The following is a 19,861-nucleotide window of genomic DNA, read 5'->3' on the forward strand; positions in this document are numbered from 1 at the left end:
CAAGAAATTTGAGAAAAATTAATCAGTAATATGGGTTTGTGATTCATCTAAATACTATGTGCTGTGCAGTCGGTGCGTGGAAAACCAAGCTGGTAGAATCAGTTAAAGCTAAAAATCAGCCAGAAACACAGTTGCAATCACTTTATCCCTTTCCTTGAAAATATTGTCCATTAGTTGATGACTGATTGTTTATAAAGGTGCCATTCAGAGCAGCACTCCAGCTGGAGCAGAACCCCATTTTGCAGTTGATTTAGTAAATTTGAAATGCCAAGTGCTATTCCATGTTCCTTGTTTACTTCCAGGTGGGTTTTCAAGCAACTGTATGACAAAGGACTGGTGTATAGAGGTGTTAAGGTCATGCCTTTTTCAACTGCATGTAACACCCCACTGTCAAACTTTGAGTCCCATCAGAATTACAAGGTAAGTGAGTGTATATATATGTACGTTATATGTTGCAATCAGATTTCTCTGTTGTCTTCAGTTTGGATTTGGTGGTACATAAGCATATTATTACACTCCAAATTGATAGTAAAAATTTAGATAATGGGTTAGTTGTTATATTCTGCTGTATTTGTTTGGATCACTTGATTTTAGCCTTCCTCCCTGTTACTACTTACAGATACATAAAGTACATACTTTATTCTGTTCTTTGTACATACTTTATTTTATTATCCTCTGTTCCTCTGTGGGCTCTCAAGATGACTACTTCACTGTGTTGAATTTTTATGGTAAATAGTTAGAGGAGAGCTGCAGCTGTCCCTGTCTGCAGATCTGAAAAGAGGAAGGTCCTTGGCAGAGTTAAAATCTTCTGTGAGTTGATTAATAAGAATTGTTGAAGACTGGTTGTAGAGCACTAGGATAATAGTTCTTCTAAGTAATTAATTTAGATCGAGAAATTCCAGGTAAAGTTTTACCTGATATAATGCATGATATAGTATGTTTTATAAGATGTTTCTTTGAAAAAGAACGACTGGATACAGTAGGTGCAGCTTCTCATTTGCAACAAACTTATTTTTGCACATGTGAAGGCAGAATTCGTGTCCTAATTTTCCAAAATTCATGTTAGTCTGTGACAGATGTTTTGTGTCCATTCCAGTCCCCACCCAGGCCTCCATATCCTTATGTTACGCATCTTTCACTTGTGCTAGCTTTCTACTGTAACAACATAAGTTGTACATCTGGTCTTCTTTACATCTTGCCTGAAAAAGGCCAATTTGCTGGCCGAGAATAGTATATTGAAAACAAATGTTTAATTAGACTTGTAGTACAATGCAGTCCACAGATACTAGAGCTTTCAATATTGCTGAGTGGTATTTGACTGAATAAAGGTTTTGTTACGTAAGAAAGTGAGACCTGCATAGACACTGTTTATTTGTGACTGTGTGATAACTAAAATAATTACTTGCTCATCCTTATTAACAGACATTTCATATAGGTTCAGATTAATGACCTTTCTTTAGAATGCTTCCAGGGAGGGGACATCCACAGCTTCTCTCGGCAACCTGTGCTAGTAGCTCCTGTTTATTGATCCTCTGAGAATCAGGACACATCGTGAGGAACAGGACACAAGAACCACATTTAGAAACTGTGTTAGGTGTCTAATGTACACTTGAGTAAACTGTCAGCAGCTTGTATTACATTTAGTTGAGGAAGAGTTGTGTTCAGATGAAAGCAGGCATAATTTGGTGAACAGATAAAACATAATACAGTGCCATTACTTGGCAGCCTGGATGTTATTTTGTATGGCTTGCCAGTTGTTTTTATCTACCTGGTCAACGAAGTGCTGCAGAAGACAAAATGAATAGCCTGCAGTGTTGTTTAACAATTGGTAGAGACAGAACTGTAGTGATAGCTCAATCTTTGCTTGGTATAGAGCACGGTTTGAGAGTTATGTAATATTTATGTTTTACTGTTGACTGTACCAGATGTTCACAGACAATTCCCTCTGGAGCAGCCCTTAGCTCAGACGTAAATAGTTGCCTGTCCCATGACGCCATTAACTGTTCCATGATGCTGGATGGAAACCAGAGGGCCTTGCGCTAGACGTGATGAGGGGATAGGACCTATTCATGTGTTTGGGGTCTGAGCGCATCGTGCTCATTTTTGTTTGGCATTTAAAATTAATAGTGGAGATTTCACATTTGCAAGATCAGACTTGCTTTTTCAAACTGCTTTTTATATGTGAAATGACTGAATAGGATTGTACTTATCAAAAGAATCCCCTGGAAACAAGTTTTTCTTTCAGACTCAGTAGAAGGTGAAGTTTTACAGAGTAGCTGACAAAGGTCTCTTTCCCTGAGATTTCTTTTTTTTCTCTGAAATATTGATGTACCTTGTTTTTAAGTACCCAGACTTTTTTTTCCTCTTGTTAACAACAGCTTCTTAATAAGAGATTGCATCTTCTGAATTGATGGCTATTCTTCCTACTCCCTGACTCTAGAGGAAAACGTGGCAAAAAGATGTGTAGTACTATCAGAAAAACTGTTGATATTCCTGACAGCTGAGATTTATAATCCCATTTTAAACGTTTATAATCAGAGGTACCCGAGGGAATTGGCACTCAGATCTTTGGTGTTTTGGCAGCTAACTTCCAAAATCTCACTGCTAATCCAAATTTTTAACCCTGCGGCCTTGTTCAACTAACAGTTTGCACTGATAGAATGGAGTCACAAACCATTGTGACTGGTGTTCTCAAACTTTATGCTACTATTTCACCTTCTACTACTGCAGTGATAAACTGTGCAAGTTGCAAGATAGGTTTTGGTGGATGGCAGTAGTAGTTACTACTACTTAAATTTGTATTTTCTCACAAAAATTTTTACATGCAGTAAACATTTTTTTTTTTTTTACACCCCTCTCTTTTTCCCTCTTTGACTTCATGTTGTTTTTAAGGACGTTCAAGATCCTTCAGTGACTGTGAACTTCCCACTGGATGAAGATGCAAGTGTTTCTCTTGTTGCTTGGACCACTACTCCTTGGACCTTGCCTAGTAATTTGGCCCTTTGCGTTAATCCAGAATTGCAGTATGTAAAATTGAGAGGCAAGTATCAACTGAAGGTGACATATAATAAACACTTCTTTCTTCAGTGCCTGTGAATATGTACTTATTTTGTGTGTTAGACTGCTTTATGCTAAATTTATAGCACTTTAGGGTTGGATCAGTGTTTTTTTGAAGGATGGTGATACTTCCTATATGGCTGATGATTTCTAACTGCTGTGCTCTTTATATTTTACATGCATTGTGAGGACTGTTCCCTAAAAAATACTGACAGATGAAATGATGAACAAGAACAAATGTTTTATCTGTCTTCTTGAAGTCACACTATATTTGAGAGGCAGGGAATTGACTGGGTGTCCCCAGCTTTTTTCTTCCCTTATTTCTTGGGGCTCAGACTCATGAACAAGTTACTGCTATATGACAGCTAAATTGCAGTAACTGAATGTCTTTGTACTCTTAACCCATAACAGACCCAAGATGTCACATGCTAGTCTCAAACTGACTGGAGTGTGTATTTTAGCTGAAATGTATGGCAAGGTATGTACTGTGGTTTCCAGTGTAAGAGTACATTAGACCAAGTGCCTTGGCTTACTCATGGACTGGTTAGTTGTGCCTGGCTAAACAAGTTGTACTACAAAGCAATCTCTTTCATGAGAGCACCCTGTACTTCATGAATGTATGCAACAGACTATGTAGGGTGCTTAAACAATATAGGCTGTTGCTTCAAGTTGTTTTCCAGGGTTTGCAGGCAGTTCCATTTTTTTCAGTTGGCAATGGAGTATGTTATGAGGAGTCCTCCTTTTTGCTTAGGAAAGGAATTTATTTTATCCTTGAAATACAGTTGTCTTTATATCTTCATCTACAAAATATTTTTTTTCTCAATTTAAATAAAATGGTAAACAGGAATTTGGATGAAAGTACTTTTCATGAGTGTTTTCAGATTCTTCTAAACCACTCACCTTTTCTGACTTTTCAGTGTACATTTAAAAAAACCCGAGAGGGGTGGGGGAGGAAGGGAGATTAAAGTTAATGATGACATTTAATCTGGAGTAGAAAAACGCCAATGGTATGATTTCTAGCTCCAGCGTAACCACATGAATCTAATGTGTGCCTAAGATGATGTTAAACATGAAAAATTGCAGATGCCTTTATGGTGAACTCCACATTTGGGTTTTCTTTGTTTTAAGAGAGAACTAAATACCTTTTGGTTTTCAAAGGTTTTAACATAAATTTAGTCATCTCAAAAAGAGTTATTGAGTACTTTCAGAAATAACACCTACACCTGCCTGAGATAGTGAGTTGTTGGGTTTGGATGTCTTTGGCCTACAGTCTGCTGGTGGGATAGTGACCCTAAGTTGGTAGGCTAGTAGTCGGAATAAAATTTGTCGTTGAAGTTAAAAGATCAGGGTTGTTTGGGGGTAGAAAATGGGTTTCCTTCGTAACATTTATTTTTTAAAATTTGTATTTACTTCCTTTAAAAAGAAATCCAAACATAAATTTGTTTGGAATCGTAAATCTCAGAAAGATAGTATAAAGTGCAATTGTTGCCCCTAATGTCATATTGATTTTATGTAATAATTGTCCATCTTCCAGTTGTTTCTCTCTGTTTCAGTTACATATACTGAGACTTATAAGTTGCCTTTCTTTGTCACAATGCTGATAGACAAGGTGGGGTATTTCTGCCTCTTGAACAAAACACTGAAGATCAGTGGACTGGGTTTCAACCTGTGGTTTCTGTTTAAACTTAACTTTCAGAAAGTGTTCATTAAGTGGCTGTATGGGGAAGAAGTACCTGGAAAGTAGTGGTTGATCAGCAGGATTATTCTGGGGTGTTTTATAGCTAATATGATACCATCTTGCATAAATCGATAGGTTTTGTATGGTGCAAATGAAGGTATTAAATTGAGGTTTATGTAACTTTTTGTTTTATTTTATATTCTAGATAATGCCACAGGAAAGATATACATTTTGATGGAATCCAGGCTGATAGCACTGTACAAATCTGACAGTGAATATGAGATACTTGACAGGCAAGTACATAATATATTGCACACTTGTTAGCTTCCAGTATTTTTATAGATCAGAAGTTAAATGTTTCAAGAGGTTGGATTTTGAAGTTATCTAAAGATGGATTTCTCTACATGTGTGTATATCTTGCAAAAATCTATAAAAGAGATGGTAATTTACTAGAACAAATTGGTCTTGTATGTGAAGTTACAAATAAAATAAAAGTTTCATTAGATTCTTCTGTTGTGGTGGGAAAAAATGGTTCCTTAGTACTTCCTTTTCCCGTGTGTTTTCTTAGAAAGACATTACTTTAAATTATAAGTCGCAAAAAAAACCTGGAGCTTGTTCAAATGCTGAACGCTTTCTAAACATTATGTGACTATTTAAAGGAAAATGGACAACAGCAAAACCATTGACCTTGGCAGGCAAATACTGCTTCTGTAGGATGGTCTATGTAAGTTATGTAGTTAATGGCAGTTAATGCTTTCTGAAGACTACTTATTCCTCTTAGTTCAGTGGAAAAATATGAATTATTTAGTAAGTTAGACTAGATAGGGAATGCAGGTATTAAATTCTGTAGCTCTCAAAATATGTAGCTTGGCTTCTCTTAACTCTTTTGTATAAAACATTGACCTTTTAAAAGATGTAACATACAGCAAATAGTTATTTGCTCACTTTATTTGGTCCTGTGCAGTGGGTAAAAAAACCAAACAGACCCAACAAACAAACAAAAACCGCACAAAACAAAACCACAACAAAACAAAACAAAAAATTCTCAAAAAATTTTCTATTCCCTGATAACAACCCTTCTTCACTGACATGTTATTTTTATTTCTATCTTTTTTTTTTTTTTTTAACCAAGCAGTTGAAAGGTTTACTTGTAAAAAACATTTTTAAAAAAGGGGATATATCTTATTTCAGCTAAGCAATTACATGTAGTCATTGAACTAGGGGAATATAGAGCTGGAATGTTTGCTTAAGGTGTTGTCTGCACTGATGCCTCATACTGTGACAGCTGAGTAATTCTTTAGTATTTCTGCATTGATGCCGCCCCCCCTGCCCCGCCAACTGAATTCTCTTCATCTATCACTTACTCTGTAGCAATTTAAGCTGGTACTCAATTTAGAATGATGATTTTCAGTGCTCTCATTCTTCAGGGTTGACAACTTCTGAGCTCCAGATTTTTTTCCTCCCTTCAGAGCCATCAGTAAAAATATTGAATACAGTCAGCATTATGATAGTCTGTGCCAGGATACCACTGGAAATTTTGTTTCAGCCCGATACTGAATGAAAAATAGCTCTTTCTCAAAGTGGTTGTGCGTCCATGAAAATGTACAGTCACCCAGTTAAGATATTGTCTGTGTCAATGATACGTCAAAAGTTTTACTAGCATTAAGACTTAAATCTATCTGCTTGCTTGCTATCTAAGCTCATTAGTCTGCCTAAAAAGAAGTAATTTGGCTTGGTGTGACTTACTCTTGACAAATTCATATTGTATATCCTTTAGCACTTCACTTTTTAAAAACTGTTCAGTCACATAAAGTTGAGTCAGGTTGTTATGCTAGTCTGACTGTTTTTGAGGTCCAACAGTACTCTGTTTCTCTCTTGAAGCATGGGAGCTATGTTTTTTTCCAGTCTTTTGAAGCCTCTTTAAGAGTGTCTAAAAACTAAGCCTCTGATTAAAATTTCCTTAAATATTTTGGAATGTATTTCCTTTAGACTTACAAAAAAAAAAAAAAAGCAAGGTCGATGTACTAGACTTGTTGATCTATTGTTTTTTGGTTCCAAATTATTCTTTTAATGGAATACTACACATTTATTTTCAGTCTGATGGTAGTTATTCTGTATCCAGGAATGCACTGAACATTTAGGCATTTTTTTTGATGTGGTCTCATCAGAACACCTGTGAAGTACCTGCTCTTAAAGAAAATCATCCATGGGTTTCAATTGTCATTGTGTGTGTGGCTAGTTGTATTTCAAATTTTTTTCCCTCCTAATCTTTGATTATTAAATAATTTTTTTTATTTACCTCTCTGTGGCTATACATAGGCTGGTAGCAATTTTCATTCTCCTTGCAGAGTGATGTATTTTTCTTTCTTTAATGCTAAGTTCTATAGTCTTCTCAACCTGATTTTTTTTGGTCATGCTTCAGTTCTTGTTATGTAATAAATTAGATCTCTCAAATGTGAAATGTGAGACAAAAGGTAGCTTGTAGTTGAATGGATCTTTTAAAGATTTAGATCTATAAGTTCATGGAAATGAACTTTCCCATTTCTACTTGGAACTTTTTCTTTATCTCACTTTTAAGTTCTTGGGCAGTTAGACCCTTGAGGGTGAAATTTATGACACTTGTTCTATACCAGGTGGCAGGCTGAGGTCAAGGAATGATCTTGCTGAAAACTTTCTGTATCTGAAGTCATGTGAATTTCTTGACTACCCTCAGCCTTCCTGCTCTCCCTCAAACCTGAGTTTTCTCTCCCTTTTCCTCCCAGATGTAGATGATACATTTTTGTGTGAGAGCAAATGGGAATACTTCTCCTTTGTTTCTCTGATGAGATGGCTACCCTCTTTATCAGAATACTTTCAGCTGCTTTGCAGGAATGGATTGGTCTTGGTATATTGCTTCACTTCAGGCCATTGAGTGGCCTTTTATTTTACTTAGCAGTGGTAGATATGAAATGATTGATGAGCATTTTCCTCCCTCTGTGTTACATTTCAGTTTATGTGCATATGAAACACTTCATTTCTTTACACTATTTTCCACTGTTGACTGGATTCTAGAGGATCCAAAAAAAAAAGATTTCTGATCTTTGAGGGTGAAGGATTACTATAGTGATTTTAAATGGGCCTGATATTACTATAACTTAGGTCACAAGAAGGCAGCACTGTGTAAATTTTCAGCTTGAAGTTCAGGACTTTGATAAACAAACTATTTCTGATCTCAAAAGAGGAAAAAATGGGAATGTGATCCACAATCCTTACCTTTCACTGACTTGAATTAAATAAGAAAATTCTACTACTTTGCTAAAGCCAATTTTTTAGTGCTTTGCCCTCTGTGTCTGAGCATTCCCACATCTGTGTGGCTGAGCATGGATGCTTTTCTCTCATCTGATCCTGATTAAGCACCTCAAACATTCCTAAGGCTGTTTGTAATATAAAATATATAAACCATCTGCGAAGCTGTGGCTTAAAATAGAAATCTCCCCTTTTCCTAGTGAATATTATGTATGCTGAGCTGAGGAGTCATGCTCTTTTACTTGGCTTTAAATACTACTTGAGTTCCTTTCTGTGCAATGAAACAGCTTTGAAGAGTTCCCCACTTTGAAGTTACGGTTTGACCATTGTTTTGGAAGATATGGATCAAGAAGAGGATTGGGAAAGACCACAGCTGTCACACATTCAGAGAGCTATCCCATCTGTCAGATGAAGTTGTGATTTAACTAGACTTTTTCCTGAAATGAACAGTTGAAGCACTTTCAAGAGAGTTTTGAGCAGTGAATCCTAACCTAATCACCGTCTTTGTCAACTATTGTCAGAAGTGTGAAGAGAGCCAGATCTACAGGCTCTGTCTCTCTCACATTTCTTGTCTGGTTCAGGTGGTTCCTCAGTCGGTCCTGTCTGTGTTGGATCTTTCTTTGAGATGCCCTTTAATTTTAGAATAAGGAATGAGGCATCCAAGCTTTAAATGCTGCAATATCCTGTATGATAATTTTGTGTGCATGTAACTTTTAGGTGTTTTGGATCAGTGCTCATTTAGTTCTGTTGAACATGCTGAGCTCTAGGGCTTTGTTGTTATGATGATTAAATTGAAACTGTGTTTTATCCAGAAGCTCCTTGCCCAGCTGTACCAGAAAGGGGATTTTATTAATGCTTAATTCCTACATTAATTTAGAGTGATTACTTGACTGAAAGACCATCAGGTACAAGCATACCTGTTGACTATTAGCAGAGATGCATTAAGACGTTATGGTTTTTGTCCAACCGTATTGCCAAAGATAGGAAGAAATGGGAAGCAAACTACTGAGAAAATACTTTCTTCACCCAATGAAGTCAAATTCTGTTAGGGATGAGGAAGAGTGATATAGGAAAAAACTTCATTCCTACCAGCTGACTAAGAAATTTCAAGTTGTTAATTTGTGTTCATGTAAATCCTTCTCCTCAGGTTTCCTGGAATTGCTCTTAAAGGCAAGAAATATAAACCACTCTTTGAATATTTTATTCAGGTAAGATGAACAAGTTTGGTGTTCGATTCAGGATACAAAGACAAAATTTAAAACTGTTCTCAGTTTTCCTTGTTTATATTATAAAAATCTTGTGTGCTAATAACAAACCCCAGGTTGTATTAAAATAGTTCAAAATCCTAATGAAAGATTGAAAAATAGAAAGTTGACTTTTTTTTATTGTGCTTTTTTTCCTTAAGCTTTAAATACACCCAGAGTAAGAATTCAGTGATAAATAGTAGCTCGATTTCAGATTGCAGAGAAACTTCCAATACATGTTAATAAATAGGCAGTGTTCTCTCACTTTTCACCTGGTGAGCTTCTGTTGTCTGACTGTGAAGTTCCCAAATTTTGTGTTCACATGAGAAAGACTTTGACTGTGGATAAGTTGCAGACATGTAGTGTTTTTCATTGAAGAGTTAAAACCCTTTGTAAAAATAACTACTGATATGTCTGGTTTTTATGGATGTCCTCCTGTGCAGCATTTAAGCACTGTGTAAGTCTAGCATAGTTGATAGCATCACAGATGATAATAGAATATGTAGCAATAACAGAGATGGTAGAAAATTTATATATTTTTTAAAAAATTCTGATTAAAAATGGATTAAATTCTTTAAAGAGTTGAAGTGGATTACAGTACTGCTGGACAAGCAGCTGTTAGCTTGTGTAAGGGATTTAGTCATTTTTGACTACCATCTGTTCTGAAGCATGTGCTGGAGTCAGCAAAGGTGAGAAAACCTCTGTAGGGAACAGGACCTGTTATTTCTACAGAAAGGTCAAAAACACGTAGCTGAATCTGAAAAGCAGGACTGCATGTGTAAAGATTTGGAATGAATAAATTTTTTGAGTCCTCCTTTTTTTTTTTTTTTTTTTAAGAATGGATATCTGATCTCAAAATATCCTTCTTTAGAACAAGCCCAAACTAATATTTTGTAACATGTTTGGTTCAGCTGTGACTGCAGTAATTTATTTTACTACTTTTGTTTTAAGGAATAGAAAATAGCTCTTTACTTTTCATTATCCACATACTGATCATACAGAAAATTGTCAGATCTCTTCTTGGCAATTTTTTTCTGGGTATTTTTTTCTTTTTACTTTTCACCTTCTCATTCTCTGCAGGAAATAAAGAAAATATATGACTATAAAAGTGAACTTTTATACAGTGTACATAGTGGACACTGTGTGGATGTAGTAAATGCAAGGAGACCTCTGTATATAGAATCCTGTAGCTTTCATGGTTGTATCCTCACTTCTAGGAGTGTATTGATTTGTAGACTATTAAGCACAGAACTGTGTGAAGATCTGTGGCTGGAAGAGTAATTGACTATGAGGCTTTCTGGAGAGGTCTTAGATTTAATCACATTTGACACCGTTTAAATGAAGTGTACAGCCTGGACTTCTTAGCTATTGGGAAATGATTAAACAGAGTTAGGAATGTCACATTTTACTGTTAGTTATTTTTTTGATGTAGTTCATTGTTCTTGCAGGTGGCTAGTGGTTCTTCCATGTTCTTGAGAATTCTGGTTTGCCATATGTATGTATACGTATGTATATGAATTATATTTTTATCTTACAGTGCAAAGATAAAGGTGCCTTTGTTGTCGTAGTAGACAGTTATGTGAAGGAGGAGGAAGGCACAGGTGTTGTACATCAGGCCCCCTATTTTGGTGCTGTGAGTATGAACTCTGTATCTTCTGTAATGTTAATTTTGTTCCAAGCTTGGCTTTCCAGCTACTGGGGACTGTCAGAGTGACTGTGATATGAAACAATCCTCCCATTTGCCACTTAATGTGGCATTGTATTGTAGTGAGTTCTTGCACTTTCTAGTGCCTTTTGCAGGCTAGAGTGGGTATTTTAGGTATCCCTTGATTTGGTTATTGTTGTATGTGAACTCACCACTGTATCTTCTGAGTTTCATTAATCTTAGCTTTTTTCAAAGTCTGAATTTTATAGCTTCGAGAAGAAATGATCTGTTTTACTGATATAGTCAAAACTGGCTTTGCTAAGTGATAATTTTGGATGGTAAGAGCAGTTCTGCTCAGTACACTGCCCCTCTTCAGCGTTTCAATTTCATTACTCATTAGACTTTTAGAGAATGAAAAAATGCTTTGACTGCTTTTGTACTGAGACTGTCCCTCAGTGTGAAAGGTTTTTGTCGCACTTCATTATTTTTTCTCCCTTTATTGTCCTTTCCCTCTGTCTATTCTGAAGGTTAAGAGGGATAATTTTTCATGGATTTAATCATTTCAGTTTTTAGACACATGAATTCAAGGCACTAGTTTAGACTCATTGTCCTTTTTGTATAGTGTCCTGTCTTCAGCCATTATCCAAAGATGCCCTCAAAAACTTGCAATAGAGCTGCCAGTGCCTAGCAATTAGCAGTCCCTGGACCATGAGCTCTATCATCATTTCCAGAAACTGTTGGCATTAGTAATAGGCTTCTTTGTATTCATGTGAAATCCTTTTCTGTCTTTTCTGCATTTTTCTGAAGGGTGCATCCTTTGCGGTGGTGTTTCCCTTGTCAAGATAAACATTGGTATGAAAAGATGTCTCAGCTTAATACAGCTATGAATAAAGAAAGTTAGACTGGGCTGCATGTTACTAGTTAATAAAGAAAATTATGGTGACTGGTAGAGTGTCTTTAAGAGTCTAAAGCCTGTCACACTACTTGTACCTCAGACACTCCCCTATAGCTAAATTTTGCAAGGACTTGACTGAGGGGTGAGGGAGCAGACATGGCTTTTAGTCGGAAGCTCTTGCTGTTGGAGATGGAGTAAAGGAAAGGAATAGGCTACTAATACAAAAGGGGCTTTGGAAGAAACTTGCCTTTGGCCGCTGTATTGTATATTTGTGCAATACAGTTGTTGGAAACAGCTTGTTGGAAAGTCTGACTGGCCAGTTAGAGCAAGGATTATCTGATCTCTTCTATTTGATTTTGTTATAATCCTACAGAAATTCGTGTAAACACAGGGGAAAAAAAAAACCACCTTTTTTTTTCTTTGTCCTGGGAAGCCAGCAATTACCTCTAAAACCGTTTAAAAAAAAAAGGCCTATCAGTTAAATGCATTGCAAATAAAAAATGTATAAAATATTTGTGTGAGGAAAAAGTGCACTAACATCACAAAAAACCCTTTGTACTTGTTAGATAAGGAGTGGATTAACTTTGCACGATGTATAGACCTGAGTCAACTGGCTATGCTACCTTTAGGTGGAAATTGAATATTATATGTTGCACTTAATGCTGAAACATTTGCCTTCAGAAAGGCTCACAAAGGGTTCTGGTTTAGGTTCAAGAATTTGTCATTGTATGGTAGGCTCTGTATAGAATGCTGAGTGTTACATGTGTTAGCATTAAATGTTTGCCTTCAAACAAGCTTAGATGAAAGAAGGGAGGTAACTCTTGAATGTAGGCAGGACTGTCTTCCTAATGAACTGGCTTCTCTGCAGCTTTGACTCTTGTGTTGAAGATGAATAGGAAAGGCGTAAGTGGATCAGGAGGCAAGGGTGGGAGAAGAAATAGAACACAGCCCTTCACAGGAAGCGTTGTATCTTGTCTCTATCCCTTCCCCTTAATATAAGTAAGTTCCTTTGATAAATAGGGATAGAAAGCAAGGTTTTTAAAATCCTATTTACTGATACCTATTCTGTACTGTTGATAACTTAGAAATGTATCCTTCTCCAACAAAATTTAAAGTAGAAATTCACCTTTACTTAGTTCCAGGATATGTAGTTTCACTGTCTTGTGTGATGCTTTTGCCTACAAGCTGCCACACAATATCAGAGCACTCTATTATTTCACTTCAAAAGGCATCAAAATTAAAGCTCACAGAACACGACAAACCTGTATTAAAACCTCTGTAAACTCATTGCACTTCCAGATTAACATGACACTAAAATTCAGCTGCTCAGGCATTTAATCATATGTAGATGTATCTACATTCAATTTAAAAAGCTTTAGTAACACTTTAATTTGCATACAAGCCCTATACTTCTACTGCCTGCTCAGAGTGAGTCACAGAAGTTTCGTAGATGCATTACCGGTACACTTTCTTTTCAGTAAATTGCAAAAGTATACTTGATTTTTTGCAAAGAGGTGCTGAAGGTGAACCTTTTGATTTCATGTTTTTATTGGTTTGAGGTTTTTTTAAATTTCAGATAGAAAAGCTTTGTTCTCATCAATGAGCAGTTTAATAGCTTCTGCTTCATTCATTTTGTGTATTACAACTTTTATTTGTTATTTTTTTTTGAGAGATGTGATTGTGGCGGGGTACAAAAGTGAACATAACGACTTCTATCCCAGAAAGAATTGAAATTTTGTCTAAGCTTTCCAGTGGAACTTAGCATTTGTGGAGTCCTGTATGTCCCCAAATATGTTCTTGGGTTATGGTTACTGAAGCAAATCTTCATTAAATCAAATGACAGGTCAGTCTGGAAAGCTTTTAAATTCAAGTTTGACTTCCTCAAAAGAAAGGAACTAACTGTAGAAAACCAAAATAGCAGAGCCCTTCATATATCTTTGGCTGCATCAGCAATGCACATCATACTGAGCCACCTCTTGACCTAGGTCCTGCGAAGTGGAAGGCTTGTTATTATATTTTAGCTAGGTTGTGAGTGTGCCAAGCTTTGTAGTCTTCCCTGGCTGCTTCTTCAAAGCCTGTTACAGTTCGCTGCCAAATCAGAACTGACGTTAGTTCTGTCATCTGGCCTACGTCTTAAACACCACAGTCTGCTTGCTGTATCTCAGCAATAATAGCTGATGAAAGGTCAACTGAGAATGGGCTTATCTCAGTTAATCTATTGACTGAAGAAGCTAGTTGACCAAGTGGAGGCTGAATAATGGTGATGGCTGTCTGCAGCTGCTGGAGAGTAGACAGACACTATAGTCTAGAGTAAATGAATGCTTTAGCTGAAGTGGTTTTTTGTTTCTACGTCTAATGCCTTGGTACATGAAGTAACCAACTTCACTATTGCTATGGTTTCATCACTGTAAAATATACTGTGGATCAACAGGCAACATCTGCCAGATCTGGCTTGAGGGAGCTGGTAACTACAGTGGGTAGGGTTGGAGGGGCAGGATGAGGACCACCAAAAGCATCTGGAAACCCTGCTCTATGCTCCAAAGTTGACTTGCCCATGTTATTTATATCTAGGAAAGGAGAATTCAGCTAGCTGTGGAGAACTTGCTTATTTAATTATTATTTACTTGCTTCTGTTGTGGCCTCCTTGATCAAGGTGGATAAATTGCTTTAGAGTGCAACTCCTATGAAATAGCTACTGTGTTTTATGAAAGGTAAATGAGCTCTAGGCATAGAGGAAGGCAACAGATAAATTACTGCCAGTTTTGGCGGACAGGGTCACTGTTTCACACTACACAAAATTTCAGGTTTTGTCCCTGAAGTCTGTAGTTTCCTCCATTTTAGCAGAGCAGCAATACAGGAACCTCTAAAACTCAACAAAAGCAACCTGACTTGATGCAGGCTTAGACAGGGCCTTTTTCTTTGAGGAAAACACAGTGATTTTGTGAATGTGCTGAAAGTGACTGATCTGCAACCATCCCCTTCTCCCTTCCCCTCCCACCCCCAATAATATTCTCTTGCCTTAGGGCAAGGAAGGGGGTAATACGGAGTGATAGGTGGTTAAGACAGGGATTTACTTTGACTTCAGACATGAAATTAAAATCTGAACTTTTCTATTCCCCGGATAATTTTGTTTTATTTTTTTCTAAGATACTGTCATTATTTAGTAATGTTTGGGAAAGTCTGATGTGACCCTCTTTTTCTAATTTTTTTTTTTTTTCTTACTGCTACAGGAAATTAAGAATTTAAATGGAGGCTGTCCAGGAAAATAAACTGTCATGTCCATGTGTGGGTCTTGGTCAGCAGTGTTGCATACAGGCCAACAAAGATTGAGAAATACAGATTTAAAGGCTTTGGATCATTAAGACGTTCAGAAAATGGGATTTCTTATGTGGAGTTCCAGAATTAAGTTGATTAAATCAATGTGCCTTCTGAAAAATGCCATGCAGGCTTGTGTGCTAAACAGACACAAGTCTCTGGCTAGTACAAGAGCATGACATAGAGATTGTCAGTTGCTGTACTGTGCAACAGTAGCCTGAAGGTGTTGACTACATGTATGTATGTGTGTACACATATAAAATATGTGTGTATATATATGCATGTATATGTATATGCACAGAAGCTTGTGCACCTAACCCCTCTGCTAGGTGAGCGAACACATATATTTTGAAGAAATCATCATTTCTCTGATGAATAAAACTATAATCCTGTAAATACATCTTTTCTGTGCATATTTTGGGTTAGTTAATGTTATTTTGCTATCCTTGCCCAGTCTTCACGTTTTCTATTTAATATTTAATTTCTTTTTTCAGGGATGGATATTTGAAACAGTATTTTGTATTTCTGTAACTTGGCACTTGTCTTTTTTGTAGGATGATTACAGAGTCTGCATGGATTTTAATATCATTCAGAAAGATTCTGTGCCTGTTTGTCCTGTTGATGCGTCAGGCTGCTTCACAGCAGAAGTGACTGACTTTGCTGGACAGTATGTGAAGGTTAGTGGTCTTGGAGAAAGTAAATTACTAGTTTATTCAAGATGAATTTTATATATGATAAAAGTGTTCTTTTCTTTCCCTAAGTGGTATTGTCTTCAATGTGTCCTTGGTAGCTGGAAAAATAAAAATTTGTTTTAACATCTGCAACAATGTTGCAACTATTTATTGCAGTATCTGAAAAAGTGTAAGTAATACAGTGTATCTAGTAGTGAAGGGGAAGAGGACTATCTCCTGTTTGCATCCACTGCAGAAAAAGTCTCACTTTTTCCTTGCTTATTAGGGAAATGTTATGCATGCAGTCTCTAGGCAAGTGTGCAGAGGCCTCCCTTACCTCTGGATGACTTCTGAATTCACAGATGTCGTCATTAAGTTTATACCAGCCAGTTAGTTTAACACGACTTGTTAGAGGGGAGAAATCCAGTCATTTTCCTCACTTGTGGGACATGTTGCAATGAGAATTTACTTGCCAATAGATGCAAGAGAATCCATGTAAAAGGAATGCACAGGAACTCTGGGTTGCTACAGACACAAATCCATAGAAAGGAATGCCTCCTTAATGCCATGTGCTCAGAAAACAAAATGTTTTCAGTTGATTTTCTGCTGCTACAGTTAGCAAAGCATGTTCCTGTAAACACAATTTACTTGAAAAAGATTTTAAAATCTTGTGTTGCCTTTGAACTCAGGTATCATTGCTTCCTGCTGTATATTAAGGCAAATAAGAGAACAGCAGAAGCTACATGTTCAGCTTCTTGCTGGTAGGGATCTGCACTTATGTATCTTGGAAAATATTCTCATGATGCATAATTCTTAGTTTAGGAATATTACTGTATCATAAATCTTTGTATGTTTTTTTTCCCTTCCTTAATGTCATGTTGACACTTGTTTGTTCAGTAGATTGTCTTCGATTATTAATGTACAACTTCCACTTCCAGCTTAGACTGCAAGTCCTGTTTAATTAGTAAGATATTATAAAAGATGCTTCAACTTCTCTAACTGTAGTCACACTAGAGGAATGTATCGTAGTGAAGTCTAAACATTGGGTAAGAAGCACAATGTGACTTCCTGCCACAAAATCAGAAAACTCAATGAAAGATTTAAGATATTAATGAGTTCTGGCTTGTATTAGTGCTATAGAAAATTTGAATTTGGTACACAGTTATGTGTATGTGGAAACGGAGTTAAGGGCAAAAAAGGTCTGTATACCAGGATTTGGAGAGCAAATAACTTTCTGAATTTAGGGCTTCACAGTACCTCTGCAGTAAATGGATGTGTTTTTTGTGTGTAAATACTGGATTATTTGTAGGGATTTCCTTAATTTGGGTATTGGAGACAAATCCTGTAGTAGCTTACTGAAATAGAGAAACTTGTATTCCAAGGAAAATTTTTTGTTCTGTCTTTTTAGGATGCAGATAAGAACATCATTAAATTACTGAAAGAGAAAGGCAGAGTGGTTCACAGCAGTAGTTTTAAGCACAGCTATCCTTTCTGCTGGAGGTAAGGAGAGAAGTGCATACGGCTTTAAGATTGAGGATTCTAACTGAGTAGTTCTTCAGGTTTGTCTCATTTTTCCCCTCACTTGACCTACTTAAGTTTTTTAACTTGACTAAAAGTAACAGGAATCAAGAATATTGAATTAGGAGAGCTCCAATTTTGTTTTAGTAATCCAGTAATTTTTTTTTTTTCGCATAAATTGTGTAGTGCTGAAAATTTTTTCCTATTATGATCTTACAGCGTGGTTTTGTAGTTTGAATTTATCATTCTTTAGTGTTGCATGTAGTACTGCTAACTGCCTGTTGAAGATGGCTATAAGTCTAAAAAAGCTTATTTTCTAAGCAGTTAAGTACTGAGTGGTGGAAAAGAATATTTTGGTACCCTTTGAATTTTATCCAAATAACTATATTGCAGAACGTCTTTAAATGTTTGTGTTCAAACTTTCCATGTTTTGGATAAAATGGCTGTATTATAGCTATTATCATAGTTACTTCTTTTTAATCTTGTAAAATTACTTCTTTCTTTGGCATCTGGTAGAGCCCTGTTGCTTATAATGTGGAAACATCTGTACTGTTGATTAAAAGCAAAGATTGAATTTATTCACTGGAGTGGGTAGTAAGTGTAATACATAAATATGTTCTTCTACTCAGTCATTCCTGAATTGAGTCCACAGACAATGGTGGTGTCTCTGATCAGAAATAGCAGTTGACATGTTTATAATATCTGTGGGGATGACTTAGAAATGTTTGTGTTTTGTCAACTAGAAATTCAGAATTAGCTCTGGAATGTCAGGTAGGTAGTTCAGCACAGTGACCTGTCATGAGTCTTCCTTGTCAAACTGGGAATTCTGCAGAGATTGAAGGAGGACTTTGCAAGTCTCTAGTATGGTACACACTAAGCAGTTTCAGTTTAGAGAAATACAGGCTAGATAAATTTAATCTAGAAATGGAACATGTTTTTAATAGTGTTCTCTCTGTTTTTAAATGTATACAATTGCTGTTGCACAAATTGAGGGGAAAAAAAAATCACTGAACAGTATAAAATTTTAAAAAAGAAACTTTATAGGAATATTTTATTAAACTTTTATTAAAAGTAAAGACACACTTGCAAAAATAAAATACCTAATTTCATATTTGAAACAATTTAAACATTTAAAGTCATATCTGATGCTTACAGCACTTGTACTGAAATAACTGTGATAAAAACTTTTTTTCTCTGTCTAGCTTTAATGCTGCAAGGTGAGGTGTTTCAGCAGTGTGCATTTATCTTTGATCTATAGCAAGAATAACCCTTACCTGCTCTTGAATAGCATGATTGGTTACTTTACAACAGCTACCTAGAGGATGAAGGGGAATTACTCTTCAAGTGTTATGCCCTTGATGGTTTGGGACAGTTTTTGGAAAATGGCAGCCCAAAGCCACGCAATGCTTGTGTTCTACTTATGTAGCAATTCAAATGAACAGTCATGGCCTTCTGAGACAAACCAGTCATGTAGAAATGCTGATTCTATAGAACATACTTAATCCTGCCAGTCTGTTGACATTTTTGTTGATTGATGATAAGTTGCAGGCAGCACCTAGCAGCAAATTATCTGGTGGGAAGAACAGAATAATGGATTCTACTTGAAAAGCTCATTTCACTGCCATCACAAATCAAACCATAATTGGAATATGCTAAAAGTAGAAGAGTAGTTCTTAACTTTGAACATAGTTAGAAGGTTTTTTTAGAAGTTATTTTGATTAATGTAAGAAAACTTTGAAGTCAGACTCCTCTACTTAATGTACTGTTGTTCATGGTTTTCCCTGAAACCAGGCAGTTCTTGAGTCCTTAGTATGTTCAGGTATTTTCCCTCTTTTTACATATCATCAAACTTTAAAATCTGAGAGGGGAAAACTATAACAACTTAGTAAGTACACAGGAGATAGTTTTAAGTTGGAATTTATCTTCATTGGAATTTCTGCAGATGGAAATCACTGGCCAGAACTCCTCTATGTGCATGTGAGATCTTGAGAGTCTCTGTGGTCTGGGTAGCAGTTGAACAACTGAGATAGCAAAGGTCACTAGCACAACAGCTGAAGTGTCCATGGCAGCCACTGCATGCCATTCTATTAGGAAGCAATATTGGGAAGCTCTCTCACTGACAGACACAGAGCTTTGTCTTGTTCAAGCCAGTGAAAGCAAAGCCAAGATGCACCTTTCATATCATGTGGCTGGTTATTTATCATTTGTTTCCTAAATTATGAGAAAACGGAATGGGAATAAGATAACACTAACTTGTTTTAAACAGCTGTGCAGTCCAAAACAGGCATGAGAGAAATACTGGGAGTGTGTAGTGTCCACAGAGAATCTCTTTCTGATCTTTGTCTTTTCAAGTATCAAGACTGTATTCGGAGAATGATAATTTTGTGGCACTGTTAAGGCACAGGCAATTTGCTCAGGTGCTTTGATTTCTTTGATAAAATTCTAAAGGATATATTTATAAGGGGAAAAAAACATCATTCAGTTGAGACAGGAGTATTTAGGCAGGAATTTTGTAAGCATCAGTCTCTGATTTTAAAGTCTGTCTGGGTGGTT

At 36.4% G+C, this 19,861-nt stretch overlaps 1 protein-coding gene across 1 annotated transcript in view; it reads left to right on the forward strand.

Annotated features, from left to right (window-relative positions):
- IARS (isoleucyl-tRNA synthetase) overlaps nucleotides 1–19,861 on the forward strand; it is a 107,992-nt gene that overhangs the window by 18,428 nt on the left and 69,703 nt on the right. Inside the window, exons 7-13 of the mRNA XM_026857429.1 lie at nucleotides 303–420; nucleotides 2,893–3,040; nucleotides 4,941–5,028; nucleotides 9,168–9,228; nucleotides 10,802–10,897; nucleotides 15,674–15,796; nucleotides 17,199–17,290. Of these exons, the coding sequence (XP_026713230.1) occupies nucleotides 303–420; nucleotides 2,893–3,040; nucleotides 4,941–5,028; nucleotides 9,168–9,228; nucleotides 10,802–10,897; nucleotides 15,674–15,796; nucleotides 17,199–17,290 (726 nt within the window). The remainder of the gene's footprint in view (nucleotides 1–302; nucleotides 421–2,892; nucleotides 3,041–4,940; nucleotides 5,029–9,167; nucleotides 9,229–10,801; nucleotides 10,898–15,673; nucleotides 15,797–17,198; nucleotides 17,291–19,861) is intronic.

Source organism: Athene cunicularia, assembly GCF_003259725.1.
Source record: "Athene cunicularia isolate RWA chromosome 12 unlocalized genomic scaffold, athCun1 chr12_part1, whole genome shotgun sequence".
In the NCBI taxonomy this organism is placed as follows: Eukaryota; Metazoa; Chordata; class Aves; order Strigiformes; family Strigidae; genus Athene; species Athene cunicularia.